The 14,701-nt window shown below is 37.0% G+C and overlaps 1 protein-coding gene across 1 annotated transcript in view; it reads right to left on the minus strand.

The window, feature by feature from the left end:
* The window catches only part of IPO5 (importin 5), a 59,839-nt gene that overhangs the window by 24,520 nt on the left and 20,618 nt on the right, over nt 1-14,701 (minus strand). The window contains exons 4-12 of the mRNA XM_086709247.1: nt 14,220-14,300; nt 11,132-11,324; nt 8,906-9,008; nt 7,692-7,788; nt 7,370-7,474; nt 5,051-5,173; nt 4,845-4,965; nt 2,968-3,055; nt 1,072-1,178 (exon numbers count right to left, since the gene is read on the minus strand). Coding sequence (XP_086565373.1) covers nt 1,072-1,178; nt 2,968-3,055; nt 4,845-4,965; nt 5,051-5,173; nt 7,370-7,474; nt 7,692-7,788; nt 8,906-9,008; nt 11,132-11,324; nt 14,220-14,300 — 1,018 coding nt within the window. The remainder of the gene's footprint in view (nt 1-1,071; nt 1,179-2,967; nt 3,056-4,844; nt 4,966-5,050; nt 5,174-7,369; nt 7,475-7,691; nt 7,789-8,905; nt 9,009-11,131; nt 11,325-14,219; nt 14,301-14,701) is intronic.

The following is a 14,701-nucleotide window of genomic DNA, read 5'->3' on the forward strand; positions in this document are numbered from 1 at the left end:
CATCAGCCCAGAGCCTGACGCGGGGCTCGAACTCACGGACCGTGAGATCGTGACCTGGCTGAAGTCGGACGCTTAACCGACTGTGCCACCCAGGCGCCCCAACAATTTTTGATATAGATATAAATTACAGGTACAGAGGCTGACTGACAAATGACCAGATATTTGTTATGAAAACAATAAAAGAAATAGAAGTGGCTTCTCTTTTTTTATTCAAAGTTTATTTATTTTTGGGAGAGACAGAGGTAGCATGAGTGGGGGAGGAGCAGAGAGAGGGGGAAAGAGAGAATCCCAAGTAGGCTCCACACCACCAGCACAGAGCCTGATGCAGGGCTTGAACCCACGAAACCATGAGATCATGGAGCCAAAACGGAGTCGGATGCCCAACCGAATGAGCCACCCAGGGGCCCCAGAAGTGGCTTCTCTTCTGATTATATATATATTATACATGTATTTTTTAATGTTTCTTTATTTTTTGAGACAAAGAGAGACAGAGTGCAAGCAGGGGAGGGGCAGAGAGAGAGGGAGAGACAGAATCGGAAGCAGGCTCCAGGCTCTGAGCTGTCAGCACAGAGGCGAATGTGGGGCTTGAGCTCACAGACCGTGAGATAATAACCTGAGCCAAAGTTGGGGCACTTAACCAACTGGGCCACCTACGCGCCCCCTGATTATATATTTTTAAAAATAAAAGACAGTGGCTAAGGAAGATCATATGAATCAAATGTGCTAATATTTGTAAACATCAAATGACGATGTCTTATTTAAATTAAAACCTAGATACTTCTGGCTAGGGAGAAAATCTATAGGTTTTCCTTGGTATTGTAATTATTTCCTGTGCATTGAAGCCAGTTCTACAGACGAAATGGAGTATCTGCAGTCGCGAGAAAAAACATTCTTTAGCATAAGATTGGATGGTTCCAAAGAGGACTAAATAGAATTTTATCAGTATAACGCAAAAATAAGGCTAAACATTGGATATAAAAAGGCAAAGAAAGATGAAGTCTAAGCATTTGTCAGTTTGAGACTTAGAAAGCCACATGCACTATGCTAGCATCCGAGGGAGACACAGCTTACGATTTTGGAGCATCTGCATAATGTGTTCCTTGATCATCGGCAGCACCAGCTTCCCACCAAGTCCACAGGCCATTCGGTCCAGAGCGCTCTCACCAGCAACCGCATTGCTGCACACAAACCAGAACGTAGCCAACATGTTCAACACACAGAAGAACAGTGCACTGTGCACATGTATTTCTAAATATGCTATGAAACTAAGGCTGAGAAAGACCAATTTAAGCAGTCTTTCAAATGCATGAAGTTGTGGGTTCAAAATCCTCAAGAAAAGTAGAACACATAACATTTTCATGATTCATTCGCCATGATGTAAAAAGTCCTGTCTCAATCTTAACTTTCAAGACTTTGCTCTTTCTGCACACACCCCTCACTGGCTAACACTCAGCTTTGGTGCTTTCAAGACTCAAAGGTATGAGCAGCGTGTTCAAGAGAGCCTGTTACCTCATTTCCCAGACATACATCCTTCAAACTCCATCAACAGAACACAGAACACTGAAAGCGGTGCTCAGACTCAGGGATGCCTTCTCTGCAGTGAACTTACCTACTTTTAAAGGAGTACTAGCTGCATAGCTAACATTTATGCACCGGTGAGACTCAATTCCAGTGTTTTCACTGAAAATGGAAGAAACTTGGGTATAAGAGCCTTTTGCACTGGCTTTGAACTCTAAGATTGGTAGTGAGTTTGTCATGGGATCATCTCCAACTGTCCAGTGAAGAGGAGACTATAAAGATGAAACTATAAATGATTTTTAGAATATATCTAAACTCACCTTGAATATATTCCTGGCCTATTTACCCACAGATAAGAAAATCTTACTCATCTAGCCCAGAAAAAGTAGCTTCATAAGCCATATAATTGTAAGCGCCTTTTACAGGGCAAACTAAAGGCCAGGGAGCAGCAGCACATTACAGTAACTGAACCAGGGAAAGGAAACCCAATCTGAGCCTGGTCTTCTCTTTAGTCCTATGAGGTAATTTCCAGTGAAGGATTATTTTCACATACTTCAAAACGGCATTTAAGCCAGAGTAGTCATTTTTAATCATGGGACTAAGCCGCGAGATGCACTGTACATTCTGTAAGTCAAATGTCTTTCATTTTACCTAATTCCTGTTATAGTAGCTTATACCAACTACCAGTCTTTCAGGGCAATACTTTCAGCTCTTTGAGAAAGAGAATATGACACACTGGCATTAAACCTTCGTCTACAGATGGGCTATACAAACCCTGGACAAATCACTCAAATGCCCTCTCCATTTCTGACTCTACCTGAGAATGTATCTGTAGGAACACTGAAAGAATCAGTTAAAATAACAGAGTTCTAAAGTGCTACTTCTCACATGCGTGTAAGAAGAGGCCATCATCACCACTGGACAGTGAATAAATAGATTCTGGTGGACTTTTCCAGGAATTCCAGAGGAATCTCTGAAGTCTAAACAAAACAGTAGCTCCAGTGTCACAGTAATCTAGTGTGCAAATCTTGCCACTATCTCGTCTCTAGCCTATGGTTAAATTGAATGAAATTGGGAAAACGTCATTTTGCAGGGAACAGTGTGGAAACAACTATTCTAAGTGAGGTCTATGCATATAAAGGCATTTTTCACAATAAAGCTTCTTTATACAGACTTTAAGATACTCTTACACTAAAAAAAAATCTTGAAGAAAATTCAGAGTAAAATGGGGAGGAAAGATGGCTACTTAATTAAAAGTAAATAAAATATAATTTATAAAATTTGACACAGAAAGCCTCAGTGTCCCATGTTCCAAACTGACAAGTTTAACTTTAGATTACAGAATACAGTGGGAAGACATGGACCCTGGAACCCCAAACTCTTGTCACTACCGGAGCTCTCTCTGTTCTGTCGAGGAGCCTCCACACAGTCTCTGGCGCATGTGATTACCTGTCAAAGTCATCATCTTCTAGCTCATCTGCATTCGCCCAGTCCTCGTCCTCTTCAAGATCAACCATCATTGCTAACATCTGAGGAACTAAAGTAAATCATCACTTCACACCTGAAGACTAGCTTTTTTATTTTATCAGTATCACCATTTATGAACAAGAATTTTAAGAAGTAAAAAATGAAGGATTTACTTTGCCTCTAAGAGACAGAACAATTATTTGCCTGTGACCCCCAAAATTTGCTATATTTTAACCTTTTTGCCACATTTGCTTTAGACCTTGTTCTTTTTAAGAAGTGCCACTAAGGATAAAAGTCAAACTTCCTAGTTCCTATCACACTCTCTTTTACTCACCAGAGGTGAGCAATGAATAAAACCGACGCTTCTCATTCCCAAACTGTTTTTACACTTGAACTACAGATTTCCCTATATACAAAAAACAGCACCATTTCAAGATTTTAGTTTTTACACAATAAATGGTACCATACTACATGTAACCTTTGGCAATTTGCTTTCTTTTCAACACATATGGATTTTATTTTAATTACTTCACAGTATTCCACTACGTAAACACACTATTCCATCTATGGACATTCTGGTTGTTTCCAATTTTCTTCCTATTAAAAAATTTCCTTTGATGAGTTTTCTATACACATATCCTTGAAATGTGTGAGTTCAGGGCATGAAACTGTTACAGGTTATCTTCAATATTATAAGAAAGACTAACTGCTCTGCATAGTGGTTGCATAAATTTGCATTCCTAGAGGAAGTTTAAAAGGATAACTGTCTTATTTCACAACAACGTGTGAAGTGCCCTGAAGCTGTATGAGTCCTGCCTGCTCAACACCTTTCATCAACACTCAGTATTGTCAAACTTTCTGACAACTTGGGACTCCACAACTACTCTGGTATTTGAGACTGACCAGCACTCATTAGCTAGTTCAGATTCCTCCTCTGTGAATTTCCAGTTCCCTACCTTTCATCTATTTTCTAGGTACTTAAACTTTGTTGACTCTGTCCACTGCAGCTACTTTTCCCCAGCCTGCAGCTTATCTTTTAATTTTACTTACGGAGTATTTGGTCAAAAAATTATTTTAGTATTTGCAAATTTAGCAATATTTGCATCTGTGGTTTGTGATTCAGTCTTAAAAAAATCTTTTTCAATCATCAAGATTTACTTGTAAAAATGAACTATTATTTAGGTGTCTAATCCACCCCAAATTAGTGTTTATAGGATATCTGAGGTTGGGATATATTTTTGCCACAGAAATGACCTTTGATCAATTATCTTTTTTTTTTTTCCCCCCAATTATCTATCTTTTCAAGTCAGCTTTGTTTCCATGTGAGTGGATCTGCTTATAGGTCTTTTTGTTTCAGATGATTCACTTGTCTACACCTGTGCCACGAACAAATTCTAAATCTTCATAGTTGAGAGGGCAAGATCTCCACTATGCTCATCAAAATGGTCTTGGCTACTTCAGGCCCTGTGTTATTCTACATGAATTTTAGGATCAATCTTATCATGTCCAACTCTATTGGGATTCTGACTGAAATTGTATTAATTTATAGATTAATTTCAGAAGAACTGGTATTTAGCTCCTCTATTAGTCTAGTCTTTCAACATGTTATCTAATTTCCCCATAAAGGTCTTCTGTGTCTTTGGATTTGTTTCCAGGTATCACATGTCTTGCCTATTATGGGATTTCAAGATGTGTGCAGCATAGCCACATAAATATGTATAGGGATGTATGTCTCCAGATTCATCTGTTTTGAAAGGACATCATATTCTCAACAAATCTATGAGCTTACACAATTCTCAGCAAATTCACTGAAGAGTTTTTCCACATGAACACAAATTATTTAAAGATCTTTGACTTACTAGTCTGTGCAACAATATTGGTATGTTTTCTTAACATAGCAGCTGCAGTCTCAGATAGGGTCACGATTACTTCAAGGGCGAGCTGGCGTTGCATATTATTGAGGCTGGTGTCTCCACACAACTACAAAGAAGATGTATTTGTACACATTTCGTAGTTTATTCATTGAAAATAATAAACAGAACATTTACTGAAGTATTTAATTTACCTTTAGACTTAGCTGTAAAGTAGCTTCTAAATGAGGACGCAAATACTTTGGAACGGTATCTGCAATCTCAACAAGGGACTTTAAGACAGAATCGTCATTCTGGTAGCATGAGTCATTCACAGCCTGGAAAAAATAAAATAGAAAAGGAAAAAAGGTCTGGGTTCAAGAGTCACTTTATAGATGCCTCACTGCCAAAACAGTAAAAGGCAGACAACAAAGTGGCATTATCAGAGAGTATTTTTCACTAAATAATAACTTAGCAATCTATATGATGAAATTTTACCTACAGTCACATGTACACCTTCCTTTTGACTGTCAACTAGAAACATACAAAGATTTAAATCTAGTTCAGAATTATAGCATCCAGCACAACAAACTTGAGGCTGTCAAAGAATTCTTTTCATAACTAGAAGGAATCCCTTTCCTCTGTCCTTCCAACATCCACATCCTAGTCTTTTTCAGACATACAATAAATACTAGGCCCTAGGATACATTTCAAGTGTCCAATATTACTCAACTTATTTCTCTATGACATCGAGTTAGCTCACTGTGGTATTTAAATATACATTCTGTATCAACCACTGACTATTTAAGAGTGACAACTCCTAGAAGTTTTGGCTAACATTTTAACTTACTCTAAATTCAAGGGAAGAAAAATCTGAGATTAGACTTCAACAATGAGTAACTCAAAATTTTTAGGTAATAAACGACTGAAACGATAGAATGGAAAAGTTAATGTTTTTTGTCATTGACCTATCTTTTCAATTTGATAGCACTGAGAGAAAAGTTTCTACTAAATCCTACAAAATTACTCTGAATCATGTACAATTCACCCAGGATTTTTCAATTTTAGCTCTTCTGAATCCTCTCTAACCTGGTGGTTTTCAACAGTACACTATTTCTCCCAGGAGTTTTCTTGGTTGTCACAATGACTCAGGAAGGGCCAAAACCAGGGTTGCTAGACGTCTGCATCTGTGACACAAATACTTACGAGGAACTCACAGGACCTTCTTACCATGCATCTCACATGATAATGTCAGATACTTCTAAAAATGAAAAACTCATTTATAATGATCTGAACCTAAAACCTAAGTCACAATTAGATTTTGTCCGGTTTTAATGTACCATGATTCCCCCCACCCCCAAAAGTAAACATTGTATAAATCTAGAATAAATACATAGTTTTGTCCAGAACTTTACCATTTCTGGAAATCAAATCATCAATAATAACAGCATTTGTGGTGTTGGCCTTGCCAATGATATCTATCAGTCCACATGTTTAGCTACTGAGTTTGTATAGATCACTTAAGAATCACCTAGTCTGGGGATGCCTGGGAGACTCAGTCGGTTCAGCATCCAACTCTTGATTTAGGCTCAGGTCATTATCCCAGGGTGGTGGGATCAAGCCCTGCACTGGGTTCTATGCTGAGTGTGGAACCTGCTTGAGATTCTCACCCTGCTCCCCTGCTGCCCCTCTTCCCCAAGCGCACATGCTCTAAACAAATAAATAAATAAAATAAAAAACACCTAGTTTACTATGTCTTTCATTGTAGTCATGCCCTACCATTTATATATCGAAAAGCATGCCATTTTATTGCATATTACTTTCTTCTTATTTCTTCTTTGTATTTTAACTTAGGGCAATATAATTTTATTTTTAAACTTTGTGCATATACATATGTACATTACCTGTGCATTTCAATATTTCAAAGTGGAATATGCAAAGTTAGAAAATCTGGGTCTAACAAGGTTGACAATAATTATTCTAACTTACCCAATCATATTTTATGCTCTGATTGAGGCAGATGGTATCCCTAAAATAATAACACCCTTAGGACAATTAACCACAAACTATTTATAGTACAAACTATCTTAAGCCCTGGGGTTAAGAGTAAGGACTTCGGTCTGATTTGGGTTTAAATCATGGTTCCATCACTTACTGACACTGTGACCTTGGGCAAGTTTCTTATCCTCCCCTCTTTAGTTTCTCCTTATGTAAAATAGGCATTAAATTTCATAGGTTTTTTTGGTTGATTCAGTGGCAATAACCTATGTGATTACTTAACAAATTACTTGTATCATGCATCATAGAAAACTTTAGAAACCCTAACCTAGGTATTTTAAGAGATTAAGAGTCTACGAAAGGCAAGAGATCTAGTTCAATGGGGACAGAGATCCCCTCTAGTGCCTAGTGCTAGCACACAGTAGCCAATGACTTGATTGAATAAATGAAAGCATTTGAGAATTCTGGTAAGAATTTGAAACCACAGAAAACCAAAAAAGGACATAATTTTCACTTATTTCATATCGTTTTCTTACCTGTAAGAATCCGGGTAACAAGTCTGCAAAATGTTTGAATAGAGCAACATTATGCTCATTTGCAAGTATAAATGCAGCTGTAGCTCTAGCAGATAATGTCCTGATCTAATACGAAAACAGTAAAAAACGTCAAGCATGAGAAATGACTGATGGATGCAAGGTCAAGATTTCTTACTCAAGATGAAATTTTTCATCAGTAAAACCAGTACTTCTATTTTGCAGTATTAAAACTAAAGATAATCTCCAAATACATAAATCCCGTTCACAAGTTAAATGTTATATTAAATTAGGTGTTAATACTAGTGGAATTGAAATTATTTACCGATGGATGTTCCTGATCTTGCATACACTGAACTAACATCCGTTTGATAACGTCTAAATAGTGCTGCTGTTGGTTCCCAAAAATTCCAGGAAAGTTCCTAAAAAAGATCCAAAGTACTCTTTCAAAATGACATATTTCAGTAAGGTGTCAGCTAGAACATCTCATGTTCTAATCTAACCTTAAACATCAGCCTGACTTAAGTGTGCATTAACCCTGATGGCTGAACACCATCCATCCATCTTCCAAGTAATCCTCTTTGGGGGTTGGGCAAATGGCAACAAACATTAGCAGAGAGGATTATGCTGGATGCAGAGGTGACCCAGGTGCGCACACACTACTCAGCAGCCCATCCAGCCCTGTACTTGATCCTTATCTATCACTCTTGTCCCTGTAGGAAGCTGACCTGGAGTGCAGGACAAAAGCAAACACGAGGCTGCAGACGGTAGCTGCAGTCACAGAGCTACCTGACAATCTGTGCCTGGGCTCAGTCAGTGACCCAGGGAGTCCCGATTCTGCTCTACTTTAAATGTAGCTAACAAGTATATTCAATACTTGCAATTAATTCTCTACTCCGGGTTACCGATACAAATGAGATCCATTTGACAAATTAAGTAGAAGATGGTATAATGTCTACCCTTATCCGCTTCTGATATTCAAGGTGTATCTCATTTCTTAACAAGTATATAATCTTGAAACGTTATAAATCCAACTATATTTTTAATGTAGAACTGTATAATAACACCAAAGTTTTCTTAGTGCAAATCATCTTTTAATTCTAAACTGAGACCATTTGCTTGTAAATATATAGGACTTTATTAAAATAATGTATTTTTATGAAGTTTGGTCATAGAAGACCCAGAAAACAATGGGGGTTCACCAGCCTTTTCTTTCTTCTTCAAGATTTCATCATTAAAGTAGCTTTCTAAAAGATATATTTAATACTGTGTCGATCTCCAAAAAAGGGAAAAGAAACCATCTTGTTTGGAATCATAAAAGCCAAAGAATAGAAAATAAATTGCAGACAACCGCTGTGCACAAAAAGGAATATAATATGAAATTAAAAGCTTTGTGTTTTTTCAATTTATTTCCAACACAAATAGCTCATCTAAAGGCATTATTTAAGTCTAAAAAGTCAGACTAAAACATCCATTAAAATGTGCTTTGTACATTCATGACACTTAAGTTTTTCAGGAAAATAAGATCAATGTATATACCAGAAAATGTGAAGGGCAGCTTCCCGCAGACCCATATTTTGAGAGCTGACTGAATCAAAAAGGAACTTCAAACCTTCGGGCCACTGGTTGTTGCCGTCCTCATCTAAAAGTAAAGAAATCCAGGCATAAAGTATGTAAGTCAAAACTTCAAAGAATGAAGGGTGAATCCTTTCATTTCACAAGCCTCAAAGTATGTTAGTAGTAGAAAATGTCACATTTTTAAAACGTCCTAATAAAATTAGGTCCTTTAACCATAAACATGGCATTCTAATCTTGTAAACAGCAACTGTGCATCTGGGTTGCATAAGCACAGATGCTGGCAGTGGTTATTTTCTAAAGAGCTGGCATTAAAAGAAACACCCTTAAATCAGTCCTTTTAACATAAAGATCATGCTTATGGGTGGAAGGGAATGAAATCATGGTTTAAAAAAAATCATTGTGGACAGCACTTTGAAACATTTCCATTATTAAGTGATTTTGAATTAGAAATGATGTCATTTATAAAGTTTGGTCACAGAAGACCCAGAAAACAATGGGGTTTCACCAGCCTTTTCTTTTTTTTCAAAATTAAGGGGCACCTGGTGGCTCAGTGGGTTAAGTGTCCCAACTCTTGATTTCAGCTCAGGTCATGATCTCACAGTTGGTGAGATCAAGCCCAATGTTGGGCTCTGCCTGACAATGTGGAGCCTGCTTGGGATTTTCTCTCTCCTTCTTTCTCTCTCTCTCTGCCTCTCCCCAGGTCATGTTCTTTCTCTCTCAAAATAAATAAATATTTAAAAAAAATTCAAAATTAAGAGTTTCAGTGGGGTTTGAACTTATTTAAAATAAAAAATTTAGCACATTTCCTACTTTTTAAAAATATTTACTTTTTTGACAGAGAGAGAGGGAGAGCAAGCAGGGGAGGGGCAGAGAGAGGGAGATAGAGGATCCAAATCAGGCTCTGTATTGACAGCAGACAGCCTGATGCAGGGCTTGAACTCATGAACTGTGAGATTATGACCTGAACCGAAGTCAGACGCTTAACCGACTGAGCTGCCCAGGCGCCCCAACACATTTCCTGTTTTAAGGAATCAGTTGATATCTGTAAGCTGACTTGAACAAGAATTTCTACATTCCTGGTAGGGGAGATTAAAAAATCTTATCTTAGTGAGGTATCCTTTTCAACCTTTAAAAATGCTGCCTAAATGAAGTTTACAATCACATCTATGAACCTCCCAAAAAAAACAAAGCATATTCAATTACATTATTGTTTTTAGTGTGACCAAAAAAGGTTTGACTGTTGGCAAAGTGCATTTTTAGAGATTTTCTTTTTATTTCATCGTTTAAAAATATTTTGGGGTATTTTAGAAGGTATACAGTATAGTGGTATAATAGCCTATTGCAAAATTTATTATCATACAGATGTAACACCCAATCTCCTGGAGTCCACTGATTTTTACTTCTGTTGGCAAGTTTAATCTACAAAACGGGTTATAAGTTAGACTGTGCTTTCAAAAATTAACAGATTAGGGGGGAATAAAACTGATTAATTTTCAAGCAAACTACAAAATTATTTCTTCACACAGATGCTCTGAAAACCAACAGGTAAGTATTATGACTGCACTTCAAAACATCGGTAAATGCAGAATCCATAATCACTCTCATTTTGAACAGAATAAATGGTACTCAGGTACTTATAAATCTTCCTTTAAAAAGACTCCACCAGGGGCGCCTAGGTGGCTCAGTCAGTTAAGTGTCTGATTCTTGATTTCAGCTTAGGTCATAATCTCACAGTTTGTGGTGTGTTCAGGCCCTACGCTGGCAGAGTGGAACCTGCTTGGGATTCTGTCTCCTTCTCTCTCTGCTCCTCCCCAACTCTCTCAAAAATAAATACATAAACATTTTTTATTTTAAAAATTTTTTTTTTCAACGTTTTTTATTTATTTTTGGGACAGAGAGAGACAGAGCATGAACGGGGGAGGGGCAGAGAGAGAGGGAGACACAGAATCGGAAAAAGGCTCCAGGCTCCGAGCCATCAGCCCAGAGCCTGACGCAGGGCTCGAACTCACGGACCGCGAGATAGTGACCCGGCTGAAGTCGGACGCTTAACCGACTGCGCCACCCAGGCGCCCCCATAAACATTTTTTAAAAAATTTTAAAAAGACTCCACTTTAGAAAAAAAAAAAAAAAGGAAGAATATACTCATTTTCTTCCAAAACGTAATAATGAATGTATTTGCATACACACCTATTAAATTCCTGGCCAGTTCTGCAGCAATATCACAGATTTTTTTCCTCATGCTAGACTGGGTTTCCATTTGAATAATCATCAGTAGCTCACTCTTGATGGCAGTCTGAACATCAGAAGGAAGAGTTGGATAGACTTCATCAAATGCAGAGGACAAAAGACGTCTTAGGAGAACGGCAGCCATTTGTCTAGCCTATAAATGAAGAGCATGGTTAAGAACTTGGTATCTTTCAAGAGAAACAATTTTTAACAAACTACATTCACTCCACCATGGGTGTATTTTACAATTCATTTCTAAAGCACTTTGCTAGATTCTTTTTAAAAAAGATAAAATACATAAAACTCTCTCTAATCACATTAGTCTACTGTACTGACATGCTACCCAAAAGCTCTTTTTGTTAATAAGTAAGGAAAAGCCCTGAACACATCAGATCACAAATAAAAAATATACCTTAGCAATGGTAAACTTATCTTTAATTGCTATTTTTAATAGATTTTTTGAAGAAAAATAAGTATTAATATAAACTGCAAACTCTAGAATGCTCTTGTCCTACTTCTCATTCCAGTATACCTAATCTTACTCCTAGCCTGGCCTTATCTCACTGTATCACAGCCCTTTCATTAACCTTTGATAACATGCTATCAAATCCATTTATCTTTATGCTTCATTCAAGCAGACAAACATTACAAGTTCCTAATGCCTACAAGTGCTAATCAATATCAATGTGTACATTCTTATCCCAATTAAAAATCTGTAGACTATATTTAAGTTTGGCGTTTTTTGTATGATATTCCTTTAGATTATAATGAGTCAAGAAAAAAATCATTCTAAAATTTTATCATACTAAATAAATAAGCCATTAAAACTATTAAACCCAATTTTTCATGGGCTACTCATTATCATAATTACTTTGGGACTATGACCAACAAAAAAAAGTTAAGCTTTACAAATAAAATGTGCCAATTTTTTCCCGAAGTTATTTTTCACTGAATCTTTTTTTACTTAAAAAAATTTTTTTTAATGTTTGTTTATTTTTGAGAGAGAGAGAGACAGAGACAGAGAGTGAGCAAGGGAGGGGCAGAGACAGAGAGGAAGACACAGAATCTGAAGCAGGCTCTTGAACCCACAAACTGTGAGATTATGACCTGAGCCCAAGTTGGATGCTTAAAGGACTGAGCCACCCAGGTGGCCCTGAATCTTATTTCAATTTTGGCAAACAGCAAACTTTTAAAGAAATTTCAATGCTCTAGAAAGGGTTCAAAATGGTTAAAATCCCTGTAAAAGTGCCTAAAATTTGTGCAGTTCTCACACACTGAAAACAATGAAGCCATAATGAAGACACTGAGGCTAGTTCATAATCATCATCTAATTCAAGATTTAACACAGGTTCAATGTAGGTTTTTAAAAGTAAAATTCGACAGTTTTAGTATTATTTACTCTTGGCTTTAAAATGTGTTTCATAATTAACTTGATTCAATTTTCAAGAATTAAAATAGCCAATTGTTTCTAGAGATTTGTTACTTTATGTTTATTCTTCATATTTTAACATTCATTTGGAATAAAAGGATATATTACAAAGGTGAAGAAGCACCTTTTGTCATCTATTTTAATTAATTAATTATTTATTTATTTATTTTAACGTATATTTACTTTTGAGACAGAGAGAGACAGAGCATGAACGGGGGAGGGTCAGAGAGACAGAGGGAGACACAGAATCCGAAACAGGCTCCAGGCTCTGAGCTGTCAGCACAGAGCCTGACGCAGGGCTCAAACTCACGAACTGTGAGATCATGACCCGAGCCCAAGTCAGACGCTCAACCGACTGAGCCACCCAGGCGCCCCAGTCATCTATTTTTAAAAACTGGGGCACTTTCGGGGCACCCAGGTGGCTCAGTTGATTAAGCGACCGACTTCAGCTCAGGTCACAATCTCACAGTTTGTGAGTTCGAGCCCCATGTCGGGCTCTGCGCTGACAGTTCAGAGCCTGGAGCCCGTTTCAGATTCTGTGTCTCCCTCTCTCTGCCCCTCCCCCACTCACACTCTGTCTCTTTCCTTCAAAAATAAATAAACATTGAAAAGAAAAATTAAAAAAAAAAACAAACTGGGGTACTTTCATACTGTTTTTAAGTAATACCACAGAACATTAAATTGCCAATTTAAACCGACTGACTACAAGAAGTCACGTGTAACAGTATGTAGAAATTTAGTGTGGCTTTGTTTCCATCATGTTTTAATATTAGCAAAAGTCTCACTTTACAAATTCTGTCACTTTTTTATTTTTTGAAAGTAACCTCTATTCCCAATGTGGGGTTCAAACTCATGATCCTGAGATCAGGAGTCGCATGCTCTATCAACAAGCCAGCTAGAACACCCTCACTTTACACATTCTAAATTCCATGTTTCATAGGTGGGATTAGTTTTCTAGACTTGGATATTTTCACACCTTTTCTGAAATAAATAAAATATTCACTTAACGTTCAATATATGTAAGGATATTACTTTGGGCAAGAAAAAAAAATCAGCTGCTTATGCATATAAAACCAGTAAGAAAAACACATTTGAATTTGGTACAGTCATCAGGTCATTTGCTAAAAACCAGTTTATAAAGGATTCAACAAAGTGTCTCTTTGTTCCTAAACATCTTTAACACATCTTATTCACCACCTAGGGATGATTATAATAAGCATAAGAATTTTAAAGACAGACAAAACATATTTTTTCAGAAACATCTGGCAACATATTAAAACAACGAATGAATTAAATTTCCTCCTTTAGGATGGTTTCAAGGAAGAAATATTTTTTATAACCACAGAAATCACTTAAATTTAATAAATTTTTATGTAAAATAAAAAGTATTAACTCAAATATCCTGAACACATCATCTGACATGGAAAAGAGAAATTATTTAATAGAATACTTAAAAAAAAATGTAACTGCAAAGTAGCTTTTCGCAAATATAAGTTCAAAGTTCTGGTATCATCTATGCAGTAATCACCAGTTCTCATTACCCACATGGACCACCATCTAATACCCAACTTTGTATTTTGTTTTGTAAGAATGTCATATCCTCAAATATTAAAATAGTACCTCCTCAGCAGCTGTTGTATTTCTGATGGCTTGTAAGAGGAATGTGATCTTTGACTGGCCTGGGATATTCTCGTAGGTTTCCTTCAGGGAAAAGAAAAACATTAAAGGTTAGAAGATGTTCAAAAACTTCACGAGCACACCAGTGGAAAAAAATGAAATAAGACTGGGAAAGGTCTGTGCATACGAAGTCATGTAATCTAGGTCTGGTGTTAAAATTTTCTCCTGGTAAGGAAAGAGAGGATGTCCAGGGAGTGACTTTCAAGCTCCTTTCTACATTTAGCTCTTAGATTTTTCTAATGTAAGTGCATATTTTCCCAACTTTTGCTTCTGTAAATAATAAAACTCAAGGCCTATGAGGGCCAAAAAATTCTTAAATGTGACCTGAGCCACCATGCTGTAAAGCAAGTGCTTACCCAGTATCCCTTTACATCATGGAAAACTACTTATCTTGTCAACATTTTCTAGATCAGATGACGTAGAAA

The sequence above is a fragment of the Puma concolor genome, chromosome A1 (genome assembly GCF_028749965.1).
Source record: "Puma concolor isolate L17-30 chromosome A1, mPumCon1.1.hap2, whole genome shotgun sequence".
Lineage (NCBI taxonomy): Eukaryota > Metazoa > Chordata > Mammalia > Carnivora > Felidae > Puma > Puma concolor.